The 17272-nt window shown below is 44.8% G+C and overlaps 1 protein-coding gene across 6 annotated transcripts in view; it reads right to left on the bottom strand.

Moving 5' to 3' along the window:
• PTPRT (protein tyrosine phosphatase receptor type T) overlaps nt 1-17272 on the bottom strand; it is a 1142918-nt gene that overhangs the window by 679537 nt on the left and 446109 nt on the right. For all 6 annotated transcript variants that reach the window (XM_055264961.2, XM_063633847.1, XM_055264960.2 and 3 more), the window contains exon 6: nt 13468-13642. In XM_055264961.2, the coding sequence (XP_055120936.1) occupies nt 13468-13642 (175 nt within the window). The remainder of the gene's footprint in view (nt 1-13467; nt 13643-17272) is intronic.

The following is a 17272-nucleotide window of genomic DNA, read 5'->3' as shown; positions in this document are numbered from 1 at the left end:
TTCCATTTATTGTGTTGAAAGTGAGTCACATCTGCCCCTGGATAGACATATAAAGCAACAGGCATGCTACTCTGATTAATAATGAAAAGCTGGTGCAAGCACATTTCATTTTAAAAGAGAAGAGGCCAAATCCTAGCCTCCTTTTCTACCAGGTTTAGGAAAGCATGAAAAAGGAGAAGGATAATATGGGTTAGGGGGAAAAAGAAACTTTAAAGAAGCAAAGAAATCCACCTGCCCAGGAGGTGGGAAAGCAGAGATTTTATACTATTCTAGGAACCTTGTGATTCTACAGAGCTGCAACATTTGTCTTTTATACTATTTTAAAAAGGAATTCCATTGTTTAAGGAGAGAATAAGTGTGAAGCCTGGCCTTAGAATACAACCCATTATTTTGATGAATAGTCAAGTCAAGGCCCTGAGCAATGGTCACTTAAGTCTAATTAGCAGAAGAATGAAGGCCACATCTCTTCTTAGGTAAACGTCCCCTAAGCACTGCTTCTGAACTCTCTGAATCAAAATGAGCACATCTTGTGCAGGGGACATGTGTGAAGTTTAAAAACAATGCAACGTGAGCATACCAAACCTCATCAATTACACTGGGAACCCACAGCCACCCCAACTGTTGAGACATGGCTTTTTTTGGCATCTGCTTCCTGAGAATTGCTGTTTTGTTTTTTCAATGTTTGAATGTGTTGCCACGATTTCTTCATGAGAATCGTTTCTAAATGATTGGCAGTGCTTGTTTTTGAACTGCAAAATGTTTTACTCTACCTCCTTTTCTCCACCCCATCCACCTGCGGTTGGAGTCACTGGGTTGCCAGTAGGTGGACCAACTGGCTTAGGCTGGATGCTGGGTGAGGCCAGGTACAAGGACAGTTCCCATGACCAGCTGGGCTGGCTTGGACTGTTCACCTGGACACCCTACCTCATGTACCAGGCCCTGCCTGACAGGAGGATCACCAGTCCTCCGACTCCTAGTGTAAGACCTACCCTTCAGGATCAGACTTCCAAGCTGCCACATCTGGCCAGACTCTACCTGAGTTAATGTAGTTCTTGAGCTTCGTGGCCATAGCAAAGTCTGTCTTTAACCCCTTCCCATAACCCAGAACACACAATTTCTGCCCTCATGTATTCTGGAATTCGTAAAGTCTACATCAAGAAATAACAGTTGGGAAGAGACTTTTAAAAAAATCTTCAAAAACAATCAATACATGACAAGAAAAAGGTAATTGCTCAGCTTTCGGATCATACAGAATTTGGACTTTTAAGCCCAATATCAGTGGGAAAGGAAGAAACATCTTCCCCTCTGTTTTCAGGTAGTCTAGAAAGTTTTCATTCAAGACATTAAGCCTGTGGGGGTTGCTAATGGCTTTTTTCGATCCAAATTGTATTAATTAGGAAAATACTAATTGCTGTAACAAATAAACCCCAAGGCTTAGAAGCTTAACACAATAATAGTTTATTATCACTTCAATATTAATAATAGGCCTGCTTAGCAGACAATTTTCCTCCACAAGGTGATTCAGGGGCCCAGGCGTGTTCAATATTTTGACTCTCCCCTCACCTTGAAATTGTCTGCATCCAGCTAACCAAAGAGGGAGGTGAAAAGATGAGGAATGACAACATGCTTTTTAACTCTTTGACTCTGAAAGGACATGCAGCAGTTCTGCTGACATTCCTTAAACTGGAACTATCATCACAGGGCCCTAGTGATCGCAGAGCAGGCTGGGAATGTAGTCCGTGGTTAGGCAGCTGCTTCACCACTTTATCCTATGGAAGGGAGGCACGTGTGCTTGGTGGGCACTTGGCCAGCTTTATTGGCCTGAAAGTTAGCAGAAATTTCTCTCAGATCTCGGAAATGGGGAGTCAGTCTGCATTTACCTTTTGCTGTATTTCCCTGGATAGTTAGTGGGGAAATGGCAGAGGGAAGGCCAAGCGTCACTAGTCAGAGTAAACCAGAAGACAAATGTCAATTTTCCAGAAAGGGATTCTGGGGCTCAAATAAGTGGAACCACTTCTTCACAGCCACATCACCAGCTCTGCCTTCCTGCCCATACAGCTCCATTGGCCAGAGGCCCACAGAGGAAGTATCTTCCCATCCGGTTTCTGCACCTGGTGTCCTAGATGAACAGTAGGGCACCGAGTACAAAAGCCTTCCCATGGGGCAGGATCTGGGCCAGTACAACCGGCCTTTGGAGCTTGGTCAGTCTTTGTTCTCAGGGGGCCATGCTGTGTATCGTAGGGTGTTTAACAGCATCTCTGGGCTCCACCCACTAGATGTCAGTGCCCCCCTCTCCCATTGTGACAATCCAAAATGTCTCCAGACATTTCCAAATGTCCCCTGGAAGGAAAATCACCCTCAATTAAGAATCACTGGTCCAGACAGAGGCTGCAGTGTTTCAGAGGTAAATTAGGCTCCAACGACTGGACAAAGGCAACGATCTAGAGCATTCTTACAAATCTGGAGCCCATGGGTTTAACTGAGTTTAGCCTAGGCTGGAACTTGGGTCCTCAGAAAAAATATTCCATATATATCTGCCACAGAATAATACATTATGGAAAATTAGCATAAGGAGGGTCAGAAAATAGTCTCATTTATGGGCTCATTATAGGAAGAGGGCAGGTCTTGGACTGTGTGACTCTGATGAGACTGGGTAATCAGGCTTCAGCATCCTCAGTGGCAACAGGGGACCATGGTGAAGATTAAATACAACCTCATGAGAAGACAGTCGGTGAAGTGTCTGGCATGCAATAAATGGTCCACGAATGGTAGCTAACTACAGACTTTGCAGCTTGTTCCATACCTCAGATCATTCTTCCATTTGAACACAGGAGGGTAATGTTCCAAGTGAATGAGAATTTAATGCAATTGCCGTTTGATTTAATTTCCAAATGCGTTAAAAGTGTTAATGCAACACATCAGCATGCAGCTGATAAAGTAGTCAAAATAATTCAAGGAAACCAATACTTGTCAGGTTTTATTTATCCACATTTACGCTTTTTTAAAAATAAGCTGGTCTTTGTGCCCATATAGAATACAATATACATAATATCTCCCGGTTAGCCTCCCCTCCACACATATGTTCAAGTGAAGTTTCCCACTTTTCTCCCATCTGTCATTTTTCTCTTTCCATAAAAAGCTAATGGTGACGTTACCAAAGAGTGAAGGAGTCAGAGGCTAAGGATGGGGAACCGGGCACCCATGAGGAGGATGGGGAATGATGAGGAGAAGCACAAACATAGGCACGGCACTTTGTTGACGAACGATTTTCATAGCATGGCCCCTCACCCAAATCTAGGGGATCTGGCATTATTATTCCAATTAGGCAGTCATGAAATGATGGTCCTAATCCACGTAGCTAACACAAGGCAGAATCAGGATTTGAACCCAAGACCTCTGATTTGCTATCTATGTGTTCTGGACAATAGCAGTCATGGTAAAAAAAAAAAAAAAAAAAAAAAAAAAAAAAAAAAAAAGATGTAACTATTATTAATAAAAGTTAAGACCAAAGAAAGATTAAAAAATAAGAACCCAAGCACCAGCATATTTTCCTACAAAGAATGAAACTCTCACACAGAAGATGAGCATGTTGAGGTTTCTCTGCTTTGAAATAGAGTTCCAGGAAAGTCAAGATCAGGCATGAGAGGAGAGGAGGAGGTAAGCTAAGCCTACCACAAAAAGTTGTTAAACTTCCAGACCTAAGTTGGAGCATATACGATCCATATGCAAGACTCATGGGGGAATGGGTAGAACTCACACTGAGGCAAGCCTTCCTTGAAAAGGCATTGAAGGCGGCCCAGGGGTTTTTAAAATGACCACCCTAAGGGGCACATGGTGGGGTGGGTAAGTAGCATGGCTCTGGCAGTGCAACTGAGTCCCCTAAATTTGCAGCCAAAACAGAGCAAAGAAAGACCTAAGAGGAGAAGAGGGAATTACAAAGCTCACAGCTCCCATAAGAAGGAAGAAAAGAATGAAGGAAACATAATGCTTAAAGGAAAAGGTAAAGAAACAGATACCTGTAAAGGAGACAGAACTTTCTCAGAGGTAGAAGGAAAACCACGAGCTCAATCAATAACGAGAACCTTAAAAAAGAAGGGATGGTGAGGGGTCTCATCACATGCTTGTGAAGTAAGGACCTGAGCTCTCTTCCCTGGATACAGCAGATGTTTAAGCCCCTTCTATATGCCAGGTACTGTCTCAGGTGCTGTTGGTGCAGCAGGAAACAAGGCTTACAAAGCTTCTTCCTCCAGGAGCTCACTTTCTAGTAGGAAAGACGGGTAATCCACAAATAGATGTAAATCACAATGTCAGATAGTGACAAGATCTAGGAGGAAAACCAAAGCACGGTGCAAAAGAACAGAGTTACAAAGGGAAGGGATGGGAGGTGGGGGAGAGTGTTATTTCAGATAAGGTAATCAGAGGGGGACTCTCTGAGAAGCTGAAGTCTGAGCAGAGACCAGATCGACAAAACAAGTGAGCTACATAATTATCTGGAAGAAAAGCATGTCAGGCAAAGCAAGGACAGCAAGTGCAAAGGTCAGAACTAGCTTGGTGTGGTTCAAGGAAGATGAAATGGATCAGAGTGGCTAGAAAAGAGAGTAAGAGGGCAAATATAGGGGTGGGGCATTACAAATCAAGGACTAGATCTAGAGACCATGTTAAGAAGTTTGGATTTTATTCTGAGTGTGACAGGAAATACCGGAGGCTTTTGAACAGGAAAAAAGCCATTATCTAACTTTTTCAAATGATCACTCAGGCTGCCGCATTGAGAACTGACATCAATGGGGCAAGAGTGGAGCAGGGAGGAAGCTAGAATAGTCATGCAGTTGAGAACAGAATAGAGTTTTGACTCATGCACTGATCAGCAAACCAGCCCTCTGCCTGTTTCTGTAAATAAAGTTTTATTGGCACATAACCATGCTCATTCATTTACATATTTTTTATGGCTGTTTTCGCTACAACAGCAGAGTTGAGTCTTGGCTATAGAGATCATACGACCTGGAAAGCTCAAACTATCGACTCTAATGCCCTGGACAGAAAAAGCTTGCCAACCTTGTCGAGGATGTTGACAATAGAGGTGGTGGAGGGTGGCGGGCTCTAGATAAACTTAGGAGGTAGAGCCTCCAGAGGCCAGATGTTAGCCCAGGCTCTCTGATACCATGCCTGCTCTCTGATCACTGGGTGATACAGCCCTCCAGCTCCTCTTTACTTCTGAGGACTGGCAGAGAACATGAATGGAAACTCTGGAGTCCGGTCTGAGGCCAGCCTTTGCTTTGTTCCACTCCCTATACAAGCACAGAGTTCAAGGTGGCTTTGCTTCTCCTCCTAGCATGAACTTGTCCTCCATGGCTGCTGCCACCGATGAGACAGAAGCCAGCAGCCTTGGTCACCTCGGAAGGCCACAGAGGCTGTAGGATCCCTGTAGCAGAAGCTGTTGTGTCCCACCGCCACCTCAGGCCTTATTATTGCGCCGAGTGCAGGCCAACCTCCAACTGCCTCTGCCAAATGGCAAATAGCTAATAGCCATGGGCTTCTGCCAAAGCCCTGGGGAGCAGGGGACTATATCCTGCATGACAAGACAGTAAAGCCAGAAAATTAAGACCCCCAGGAGCAGCTCTCAACCAATGACTAGAAGGGGTTAAGGTACAAATAACCCCCTCCTCCACACCCCAGGGTTTCTACACTGAATCCCAGGATTACCTAGTAGGATAGAGCTCCAGACATTCACAGCAGTTACTCACTTGAGAATGCCCCCTTTATTCGCTGCCCTTGATTCTCTGTCTCATGTCCCCAAAACCACATAAGCACCTTGCACTCAGAACTCCTGTCCTGAGTCTGCTTCTAGGGGTCTCAATGCCATATGCCTTTATCTTCACCTTCTTTTGTGTGTGTGTGTGTGTGTGTGTGTGGTCATTTTTGTTTCCTTCTTTATTATTTCCCCTCATCCTCAGATTAAGAGGTCAAAAAGGGCAGAAAATGTGTTTTATTCATCCTCCTTTTTTTATTTTATTATTATTATACTTTAAGTTTTAGGGTAAATGAAACGTGCAGATTTGTTACATATGTATACATGTGCCATGTTGGTGTGCTGCACCCATTAACTCGTCATTCAGCATTAGGTATATCTCCTAATGCTATCCCTCCCCCCTTCCCCCACCTATCTTCACCTTCTTTTCCAACGCAGTCTGTGCCAGTGACCTTAGCCAGCTGTCTGACAATGGTTTTTCCCTGCAGGACCAGGGAAAGGAAGAATAGCTGGATGCAGAGATCCCACCTTATGGGTGTGCACACTACTATCCACAGCCATGGATAGGGTCCGTCAGAGCCCCTAGACTACTATAGGATGAAGTCCAGGCTCCTATTCTGGTACAAAGACTCTGCAAATGTCCCCTTGCCTACTTAACCAGCCCCAAACATGTCACCCACTCAATGTCTCAAAACTAACCCAGGCTGTCCTGCTTATGAGCCTGCCAAGCCACAGGACCCATCTCAGATGGGGCCAGTTGGAGAGGCTCTCCCAGACTCTTCCAGACTGCATTCATTGTTCCACCCTCTGTACACCTTTAGCTCACACCTGAATGCAGGGTCTACCATACTGGATTTTGCAAGAAATGGGTATAAAAGAGACAGCATGGCCAAGGCAAGGCAGGCCTAGCTCTGCCACTTATGAGCAGTGTGATCTTAGAAAGGTCCAGAACCTCTCTGGGTTTCCATGCTCTCATTGGTAAAAGGTGGTTGCTAACAGCACCTACATCATAGGGCCATTGTTAGGATTAGGGAGATAGTGTGGCAGGTGGCTAACATTAACTGACCATGCAGCACAGATTTGCATGATTCTTCCTGCTAGACCATGAGCTTATTACAGAACCTGACACAGTTGGGCTCCATAAACCTTTATTAAGCAAATGAATACAGGAATGAGTCAGCTACTCCAGCCATTCCATCTTTAAACTAGAGGCTATAAATGCAAATCACTGCTGGCACCAGACTAGTGAGTGAGCAAAACGGGACCAGTCAGGATAGCAGTTAACGGTGGAACGTGTGCTTCCAAAACAGGGAAGCTGATGAGCCCACTGTTGCCATCCTAAAATGCAGGCTCCATGTAGCTATGCCTGATACAGTCTCAAGAAACTCGTAAATGCTGAAAAAAAATTTAAAAAGGAAAGAGAATACAGTACAATGTAAGTAAAGCATTTTTGCAACTGACTTCAACCAATGGATTGGATTGGATTGGATGACCTCAATCCCATTTCAGAAGAGGGAGACCTTAAGATGATCTAAATTTAAATTTTCGTAGTATGTACAGAATATCATTCCTTTAAGCCAGAAAAATGAACAATGGACAATGTCTTTGGGAAAAATTCCTTAATAGTAATGTAAAAATTATGATTACTACTAAAGACATAATTTTATACTTTCTAGTACTAGGATGTATCTGTTTATATATGTTACATATATTATGCTATATATATGTGTTTTATATACTATATATATGTTATATTTTCCCCCTCTCATAGGACCTCATTATATATATTCACCTCCATTATTCAGATAAGGAAAGTGAGGCCCAGAGTAAATACATGATTTGCTGAATCACACAGGTACCTGGGAGCAGGACTAAGATGGAAATTCAAGTGTGTTTAGAACAACAATCCCTGCTCTTGACCCTAACAACCTCCCTTGGTAAGAAGTCACATCAGTGTTTAAATCAGAACCTCTAACAGCGCTAGCATCACATTTCTTCTGAGCACTAATACTCATACTGATGAGTGTTCTGAGTGCACAATAGGTTGTTAAATGGAGTTGAAAGACTGGTTTAAAAATCACCACCAACAAGAAACTTTTTATGAATTAGGAAAATTTCATCAAGATACATCTGCATAACTTTGGTTGAAGACACTCAAGTCCTTGAGGCCAGCTAAGACACCTTGAAATTGAAGACACTCAGAAAACCAGAAGCAAAGCAAACGAATAAGCACATTTCTGAGCACTGGTCTGGAACGGGTAGGTTGAGGGGCCAAACTGTCAATTGAGCGAAACCTCAATTACAGAGTAATCTAATGTATACCCAGGTACATTATCACAACTCAATAAACAGCTCCCCAGAATTAAGTGATTCCAATTTGCTTTCATTTCGGTCTGTTTGTCACCCTGAGAATTTGATATTACCTACCCTCACATTAGGCAGCATCTTCTGAAGTGCTAATCTTTACCATCTCAGGATCACACGTGAGCTGTGAGCCAGCTACCTGTGAATACGACTGTTTGGGGAGAGACAGAGACCAACCTGGGCCTCTGCTGTTCCTCTCAGCCTGAGTACCTGCTGTGGAAGACAGCACAGGGGTTTATGGTTCCCAGAACCCTCGGGTGCTGAAGGGCCCAGTGACCTCCCAACTGTGGAGTGGTTAGGGTTTTGAATGAAGAATACCAGGAGAGGGGTGGTCCATGTAACTAGATGGCTGAGGACAAACAAAACTAGCTACTCTTCCTTTGTCCCCAGACCCGGGAATGAGCTTTCCCGATCCAGTAGGGGTTAACACAGGAAGGAACCAGAGAATTCTGACCTATAGGGACTTGTGATGGTTAATATTAAGTGTCAACTTGATTGAAATGAAGGATGCAAACTATTGTTTCTGGGTGTATCTAGGTGTTGCCAGAAGAGATTCATATTTGAGTCAGTGGACTGGGAGAGGCAGACCCAACCACAATGTGGGTGGACACCATCCCATCAGCTGCCAGCGCAACTAGAAGAAGCCAGCAGAAGAAGGTAAAAGAAGTGGATTTGCTGAGTTTTCCGGCCTTCATCTTTCTCCTATGCCACCCTCAAACATCAGGCCCCAAGTTCTTTGGATTTTGGAGTCTTGGACTTACACCAGTGGTTTCCCAGGGGCTCTCGGGCCTTTGGCCACAGACTAAAGGCTACACTGTTGAGCTTTCCTACTTTTCAGGTTTTGGAAGTGTAACTGAGCCACTACTGTCTTCCTTGCTCCTCAACTTACAGACGGCCCATCTGGGTCTTCACCCTGTGATCATGTGAGTCAGTTCTCCTTAATAAACTCCCTTTCATATATACATATATCCTATTACTTCTGTCCCTCTAGAGAACCCTAATAAAAGACCCCATGACCCAAATGTCCCCAGTCCACACTTTCATATTTCCTCCCTCCCTCTTCTTATACTCGGCACATCACTGTGTACCAAGAGAGAAGTGGGCCACACTTTACAGAACAGACCTGACATGATTTCCCCAAAGCCACAGAGACGGTCATCAAATCGGCACCTGGGTCCAATGTCCCGTCCCCACCCACGGAGTCCGTCATCTCTCTTACTTCTTTGTCTGAGAAATCCCACCCCCATGGGCAATTTATTTATTTAACAAATACCTTAGAGTGCCTATGCAGGGCAGTGTTCTAAGAACTCCTACATCCATTATTACATGCCATCCTCATGACGCCTTCTGAGGGAGGTAATTCTACATTCCTGTTCCCAGATGAGCCAGCTGAGGCCCCGAGAGGTTTGATCATGTTCAAGGTCACAGAGTTGGGACAAGGTGGGGCCAGAATTCAGACCCAAGCATCTTGGCTGCAGAGTTATCTCCTGCCCTGAACTGGAACCAAAGGGTGGGAACCTGTGAGGAGGAAGACCTTGAAGACGTGGTTTTCTTTCTGTGATATCCCAGGGTTGTGGGTGACGTCAGTCCAAGAAGAAGGAATCCAGATCCCATCCCATAACACAGCACTTGGCCCTTGAGAATCCTTTTTCTTTTTTGGTCTGTTTTTCAGATTTTCTCTCTTCTCTGAAAGGAGGAGGATTAGTGCTTTTCCCTTGTATTTTTTTAAACAAGTAGAAATACTTCAGTATTAAAGTACTTAAGCATTCTGGCTCCGCAAAGGCAAAGGGCTCTTGAGAGGTAAGTGAGTCATTCTTCATCACAAAGTTTCTTCCAAACGCTCGGGTTTGCTGCCTTCAAATGAGTCCCTGGGCACCCACTCCAGGGTGACAGATTTCCTCTGGTTGCTTCTGCTCCTGAGGGGGTCCCTGCCTTTTATTTTCTTGTCTTGCTTGGATGCCACTAACTGTTTAGCAGTGTGTGTGGGGTCGGGGGAGGGTGTGAGGGTAGGTTAAATGTATTTCTCCTGCAATCTGGAAGTTAGCTGACAGTCAGGAAGGGAACATCATGTGTCAAAATGGCAAGTTAGCTAGACGGACTCCTGCTTGCCTGGTACCTGGACCCCTTCAGCACTGCTCATGACATTGTGGCACCAGGTAATAGCAAGGCCACAACCCATCAGCCCTCCCGGTGTGACCAAATAGCATGAGCCAGATGCAGGTCGGACTCCAGCTCTACCCCTTGGGATGGCCCTGTTTCTCAACCTGGCTGTGCTAATTCTCCCACCCATGAAATGAGTTAAAATAAAACCAATGTACAGAGCTGCAATTAGGATAAAATCAGGTAACATATGTGAAGGGACTTCTTTACATGCAAGGGACCAAGCTCCTAGCTTACCACCACCATAATATTTCAATGGAGGAAAAATGGGCACTAAAAAACTGATAACCTATGCCAAAAATACGGATGAATTTCATCGACGTGTAATAAAATTACACCTTGATTGACCAGATTACAGGAAGTGCCAACCCCCCACTGTTCAATGTGAAGGAGACTGGGTGCCACCCACCACCCTGCCCTCCCTAAGCTGGAGTGGCAGGGGCTGCAGGTGAGTGGCTTCAGAGCAGTGGTAGCTGCAGAGTCACATTGCCAGGCCTGGCTACTGCACCCGGGCTAGCACCGGCCCCTCCTCTTGACTCCGGCCCAGGATGCACAACCAGCAGAGGACAAATCAGTGTCCCCGTAAACCCTGGCCACCTCTCCGAATAAAGCAAGGATGCTCCACCACATCCTCTGTCCCAGTAGCCTCTTGGTTTCTCTTCCCATAGCTCCCATCCTGCCCCTGAATGGGGGCATATAAGCAAATAATAAACCAAGCGTTTTCTGGTTCCATTTGTCTGTGCATGGGAATTTCAGAGTGCTACACTAACTCCCATAGCCACTGGTCACATTCTCTTGCCACCAACTTTGCCCCATGTGCATGCAAGGTGCTAGCAAGACCATGAGGAGCGGGAGCGAACATAGTGCACCCTCTCTTGGGGCTCTCAATCTGGTGTGGGAGACTAGCCATAGAAGGTATAAGACACATTCCAGCAGGACATCTGAAAATACACATTCACTGAGTACCTGAAAGGCCTGCAATAACCCCTGTGTCACATAATACACATATAATAATAATAAATCTTCTAAAAAAAATTTTTTTTTTGAGATGGAGTTTCACTCAGCTGCCCAGGCTGGATTGCAGTGGCATGATCTCAGCTTACCACAACCTCCGTCTCCTGGGTTTAAGCGATTCTCCTGCTTCAGCCTCCCAAGTAGCTGGGACTACAAGCACGTGCCACCACACCCAGCTATTTTTCGTGTTTTTAGTAGAGATAGGGTTTCACCATGTTGGCCAGGCTGGTCTCGAACTGCTGGCCTCAGGTGATCTGTCCGCTTCGGCCTCCCAAAGTGTTGGGATGACAGACGTGAGCCACCATACTGGGCTACATGAGCTAATTTTACGGCACCAACAAAGGAAAGATAGGAGCCTAATGCCATGAAAGTGGTGGCTTCTTTTCTATGTTAATAACATTTAATGTAAACCAATTTAAAGATTTTTAAAGTTTTTTTTTCATAACTGCCTAACTTGTTAATCTTTGGCTTAAGTGTTCACGGCATTATGGTGAGGAAATAAACTCCTGCTGAGGCCAATAATTCACTCACTCATCTATCATTCCACAAATTTTTTCAAGTTGAGCCTTATGAAATGACTGTGCAAGTCAAAACAGGCGAACACTAACAACCTCATATGGTTCAGCAAACTGAGAACCAGTGCTAGGCACTGCGCTGAGTGCAGGGACTTCCAACCCAGCAGACAGCCCTCCTCTCACAGAGCTTAGATCCTAAAAGGGGAGACAAAAAGTGACCAAGTAAACAAATAAAGGCAAACCAGCATTTTAAAGTGTGATAAGAACTATGTAGAAGAGGAGACCAGGTAATGAGAAGGAACTGTGACCACTAGGAAGGGAGGTGTGGGCAGGGGGTCAGGGAAGTTCTCTGGGAGAAGATGACGTAATAGCATTTCAGCTGAGACCTGAATGATGGCACATGATCAGCCATGTGAATGTCTGTATAAAGTCAAGACAGCCAGCACAGAGAATCCCAGCCTGCAACCCCCAGTCCAGTTGGCCCAAGACTCCCAGTCACACTGGGTCAGCAAAATGAGGTCAAAGTTTCCACACCCACCCATACTTTGACAAAGAAAACTAACTTAGGAGCCCTCAAAGGCTCGATAAGTGGGGGTTTTTTGTTTGTTTTCTGTTTTTTCCCTTCAAACACACCAGGTCTCATTCTACAGCTAGCATAATAAGAAAAGCTTCATTATTTCATTCACTAAATTACGCTGTATTAAAATTTTAATCGGCGAACATAACATTGGTAAAACGAGTACATCCATACGCTGCTGTTACCAGTGTAAACTGTCAAACCATTTTTTTTTACAAAAGCAATATTGCAACATAAAGAAAAATCCATAAAGATGCTCATATTCATGGCCTCCCAACTCTATCCCCAGGGAATTTATCCTAAGGAAATAATCTGGTTCAATAGAATAAAATGTTCTCTCCAGAAGAACTCCATGGAGGTGCTAATTGTTACATACACAAAGGAAAGAAAAAACAAGACACCTGGAATTATCCAAATGACTGCAAATGGGGGGTTTTAACAAAATAGGATAATTCATTGGATGCGATAGCATACGATCATTAAGCATCATAACAAAGATGACAAAGTTTCAGAAAGAAATGGGATATCTGGCCTTTTGAGAGAAGCAGAAAACAGTCTGCATATTTTAATGGAAAGCATGTAAACAATATCTCAAGGTGAACAAGAACAAGAAAATTGAAAAGAATTGAATCAAGGCCAGTGGGGTGAGGAATTATTTATTTCAAAAGTCCTTCCAAAATATTATCATTGTATTGAGTTTTCAATTTAAAAAAAAAAAAATCCCTCAGAAACAATAGTACGAGAACACTGCCACAGTGTGCCACCCAAATACAAGGACATTTGTTCATTCTAACTTTAAATACAAAATAAAGCCAAATTTGAAGATGCCTTCTGTGTTATATATTCCGCAGTCTTTCACGTATGGCTCCTGTATATGAGACTCAACTTGGAATAGCAATGCAATGTTGCATGATTTTACAATAGCTTCTCCTGTTTGGGGAGTTTGTGTTGGGGAGGGACGTCAGAGTGACTAGAAATTAATCTCCTCTTTTACTGAATGTGGGGGAGGATCAGCAGATGAGAAAAGGGGCTTTAAGGCCCATTAATGCCGGCCTTCCATGGCAGTAGAGGCGTAGGCTGGAGGCACTCACCTTTCACGATCAGCTCCGCGTAGTTGGATACACCAGACCCACCGTCAGAGCGGATCACACAGCGGTACTTGCTGACACTCCGCTGGGCAGTGTCTGCCACACTGACCGTGGCTGAGAAGCGCCTGTGGTTGACCACACGGGTGACCATCAGGGCCGTGTCCCTGCCATTCCATTGCTGCAGAACAGAGGAAGAGAGGGAGAGGAGGAATCATAGCATCATAGGCTTCCAGGTGACTCCCAACATGGATGTCCACCCATCCTCACACCCCTGGGGCTCAAGACTTTCAACTATAAGAAGGGATTTCCAGCCAGGCACAGTGGCTCATGCCCATAATCCCAGTGCTTTGCAAGGGCTGAGGCAGGAGGATCATTTAAGGCCAGGAGTTTGAGACCAGCCTGGGCAGCAAGCAAGACCTTGCATCTACAAGAAATTTTAAAAAACAGCCAGGCATGGTGGCACTCACCTTCAGTCCCAGATACTCTGGAGGGTGAGGAAAGAGGATCGCCTGAGCCCAAAAACCAAGGTTGCAGTGAGCCATGATCAAGCCACTGCACTCCAACCTGGGTGACAGAGTAAGGCCCTGCCTCTTTAAAAAAAAAAAAAAAAGAAAAAAGAAAAAAGCAGGAGTTTTCACGGCTGGTTTGTGCTAATGATTTGATTCAAGAATAAACTTTGCTAGTGAGCTGATTTGAGGACAGAGGTCTGGTGGTAAAAAGAGAGGAAAAAGGCTCCTTCTAAACACCTCGGCTCAGCCTGCATTTGGAGCTGGCACATAGCCCCCTAACTTTCCTTCCTATTTTCCTTTTTCCCTTAAGCAGAACCCACAGCATTCTTTCAGACAAACTTCAGTATACTTAGTGAAATCCCAGCCCATGTAGAATAAATACAGCCTGGCTCCCAGGCCCTATGGCTAGTGCCCTGCTACCCCACCCCAAAGGCTCTGAGCCCCACCTGCCCTAAGCTATCACCACAGGTAGGGAGGGGATGGAAGTTTTTCAACACCTCTCTTCCTTGGCACATGCTCTTTCCTCTGCCTGGAGGGTCTGGTCTCCCTGGGGACACCCCCTCTTCCGTAAAAACCCACGTTCAGCTCACAGTCATCTCTAGTCAGTTCTCACAACTGTCACTCCGTCTCTGGAATCTTATCCTATGTATGATACAAACTTTCCCCACACGTTTGCCCACAAGTGTTGCCCATTTTGCACTGAAGAACTTTCCTCTGTTCATCTTTAGAAGCTTGTCTGAAAGCTTCCCAAGTTGGTAGACGTTTCTAGAATCAAGGTGAATACACATGGGCTTTTGTCTTCAGCATCCTGAGTTTTAGGAGGGATATCTTGAGTTTGAAGAAACCGCTTTCACAGTTGCAGGTTATGAGAACTGGTAAGGCACATGCATGTCGATGCAGTTTGAGTGGATGTTTATTAATGTTATTAACTGTATATTTATCTACTATGTGCCAGCCCCTGAGCTGGGTATTTTTGTATAAATCTTCATTGTGTCTTCACAGCCTTGTTTGGTGAGTGTACAACTGCTGCTCTTCTCAGAAGAAAAATCCAAATGTCTAACAGTTTAACTAAATGTGTAGAGTACATGAGCCCCTTATCCAGGTTTTCCAACTTCAAGTCAAGCACTGTTTTTACTAAGACTGTATGCTCAGTGTCTGCTTTAATTTAAAAACGTTTTTCCCCAAAAAGTGAAATTGACTCCTTTAATTATCTGGACTTAGGGAAATCTTATGACTTATGATTCTCATGCCCTGAATCTCCCAGTCTCCCGAGATGCGATCTTCATCATTTCCTGCACCAAGTAAACAGTTTCCCAATGTGCACAACCTACTTTCACCTATGCCATCTTTCCTCACCCTCTACAGTGACCTGTCAGGAGAGGGGCACAGGTACAGGTAGAGCCACACTGCTCAGCTCTATGGCAGCAAATGAGGGGAGACCAATACCAGGGGAAGGCAGTGATCATGAAGGCCAGAAACCCAGGGTAAACCAGGCCCCCATCAAAGGGCAGCTAAGACAGACTTGCTCCAGACTAGACGAGGAGATTGTAGGTAATATTTTGCTGCTTCTTTTTACTGTTTGACATTCTTCAGACCTTCTGTCTCAAACACGTATTTCCTTTATACTTGAACATAAAATAATAAACGGTATTGTTCAAAAGTCATCGCAGAATGAGAGGTAGCCATAACTCCCTCCTATGCCGGAAACTCACCAACTTGTGGAATAGTTAGTACACATCAGAGCAACAACACGCATGGGGCTGTAAGAGGAGAATCTGAAGCCAAATACCAGCTCTGCAGCTTCCAAGCTATGTAGACTTGAGCAGGCAATTTCACTTTTCTGAGCTGGAAAGTTTCTATTCACTTGCCTGAATAAAAACCGGTACAAGGTAATGGAAGGGGAGAAAGGTCACTACGGCTGAAACTGCCATCCAGCTTCCTTATGCCTTGAGGCATCTTTGCAGGAGATGGCACAACTTGGACCCCACTATAAGAACCTACGAGAACCTACGAGACACCACATGCAATGCCCCTTCCCAAGGTAGTGCAGGGAGGAAGGAGGGAAAATTCCTGCAAACACCAGGAATGTATCCTGATTTGGAAAAGAGGTCACTAAATGAATGGGAGGGCCTTGGAAGAAGGGGGTCATCAAAAGGAGCCCATCTTCCCCACTGCTGAACAAGGCACTTCAGGGCCACCATGGTGGATAAGGATGAATGAGTGGCAAGGCTTTGGGTCAATATTTTCTAATCTGAGTTATTTATAATGTCATCAACACTTTTATTTTTTCTTTATTAAGCTAATAACAGCTAAACACTATTATGTGCTAAGTGTTTTGTATGCTTTCTCATTTATTCCCCATGAAAAATAAGGTCGACACACTTCTTATCACTCTCATATACAAGAGGAAACTGGGCTGGGCATGGTGGCTCACACCTGTAATCCCAGCACTTTCGGAGGCTGAGGCGGGCAGATCACGAGGACAGGAGATCGAGATCATCCTGGCTAATATGGTGAAACCCCGTCTCTACTAAAAATACAAAAAATCAGCCGGGCATGGTGGCGGGCACCTGTAGTCCCAGCTACTTGGGACGCTGAGGCAGGAGAATGGCGTGAACCCGGGAGGCAGAGCTTGCAGTGAGCCGAGATGGTGCCATTTCACTTCAGCCTGGGCGACAGAGCGAGACTCCATCTCAAAAAAAAAAAAAAAAAGAGGAAACTGAAGCTCAGAGAAATGAAATTGCCTCCCCAAGGCTGCCCAGCTTGGAAGCTGCAGAGCTGGCATCTGGCTTCAGATCCTACTATTACAACCCCATGCATGTTGCTCCAGTGTGGACTAACCACTGCCCCATCACTCACCTCTTCAAGCACCCTCATTTCCCAGTGTGGGAGAGTATGAGCAACAGGTATGACACCAGGATCTACCTATTTGCTACCAATTTATTAGCTGAGAACAATAAAAAAGAGCAGGGGATGTAGTAATGCTGCATAAGGGGTGGAGATAAATAAGCAAAATGCACATGCCCAACCGAAGCCCATGAAACACAGAGCTTTGCCTTGGAAGTCCAACTTCTGAACAGCCAAGAAATATGGGAGATTAAAAAAGAGAGATGGAGAGTGATATCAACACATGGGCTCCACAGAACACGAGCCAAGAGGTGAGGCGACAAGGACAAGTACTAAGAAAGAAGATATACCTTGGGGAGCCAAGGGACTAATTGAGGAAAACAGACAATGCCATTTGCAGATTTCAACATGGCATTAGAAGTAAAGAGCAGGAACAACGTTGCAGAAAACCA

Source organism: Symphalangus syndactylus, chromosome 24, assembly GCF_028878055.3.
Source record: "Symphalangus syndactylus isolate Jambi chromosome 24, NHGRI_mSymSyn1-v2.1_pri, whole genome shotgun sequence".
Lineage (NCBI taxonomy): Eukaryota > Metazoa > Chordata > Mammalia > Primates > Hylobatidae > Symphalangus > Symphalangus syndactylus.
The sequence above is the reverse complement of the archived record's forward strand: the minus strand, read 5'-3'. Positions and strand labels throughout refer to the sequence as shown.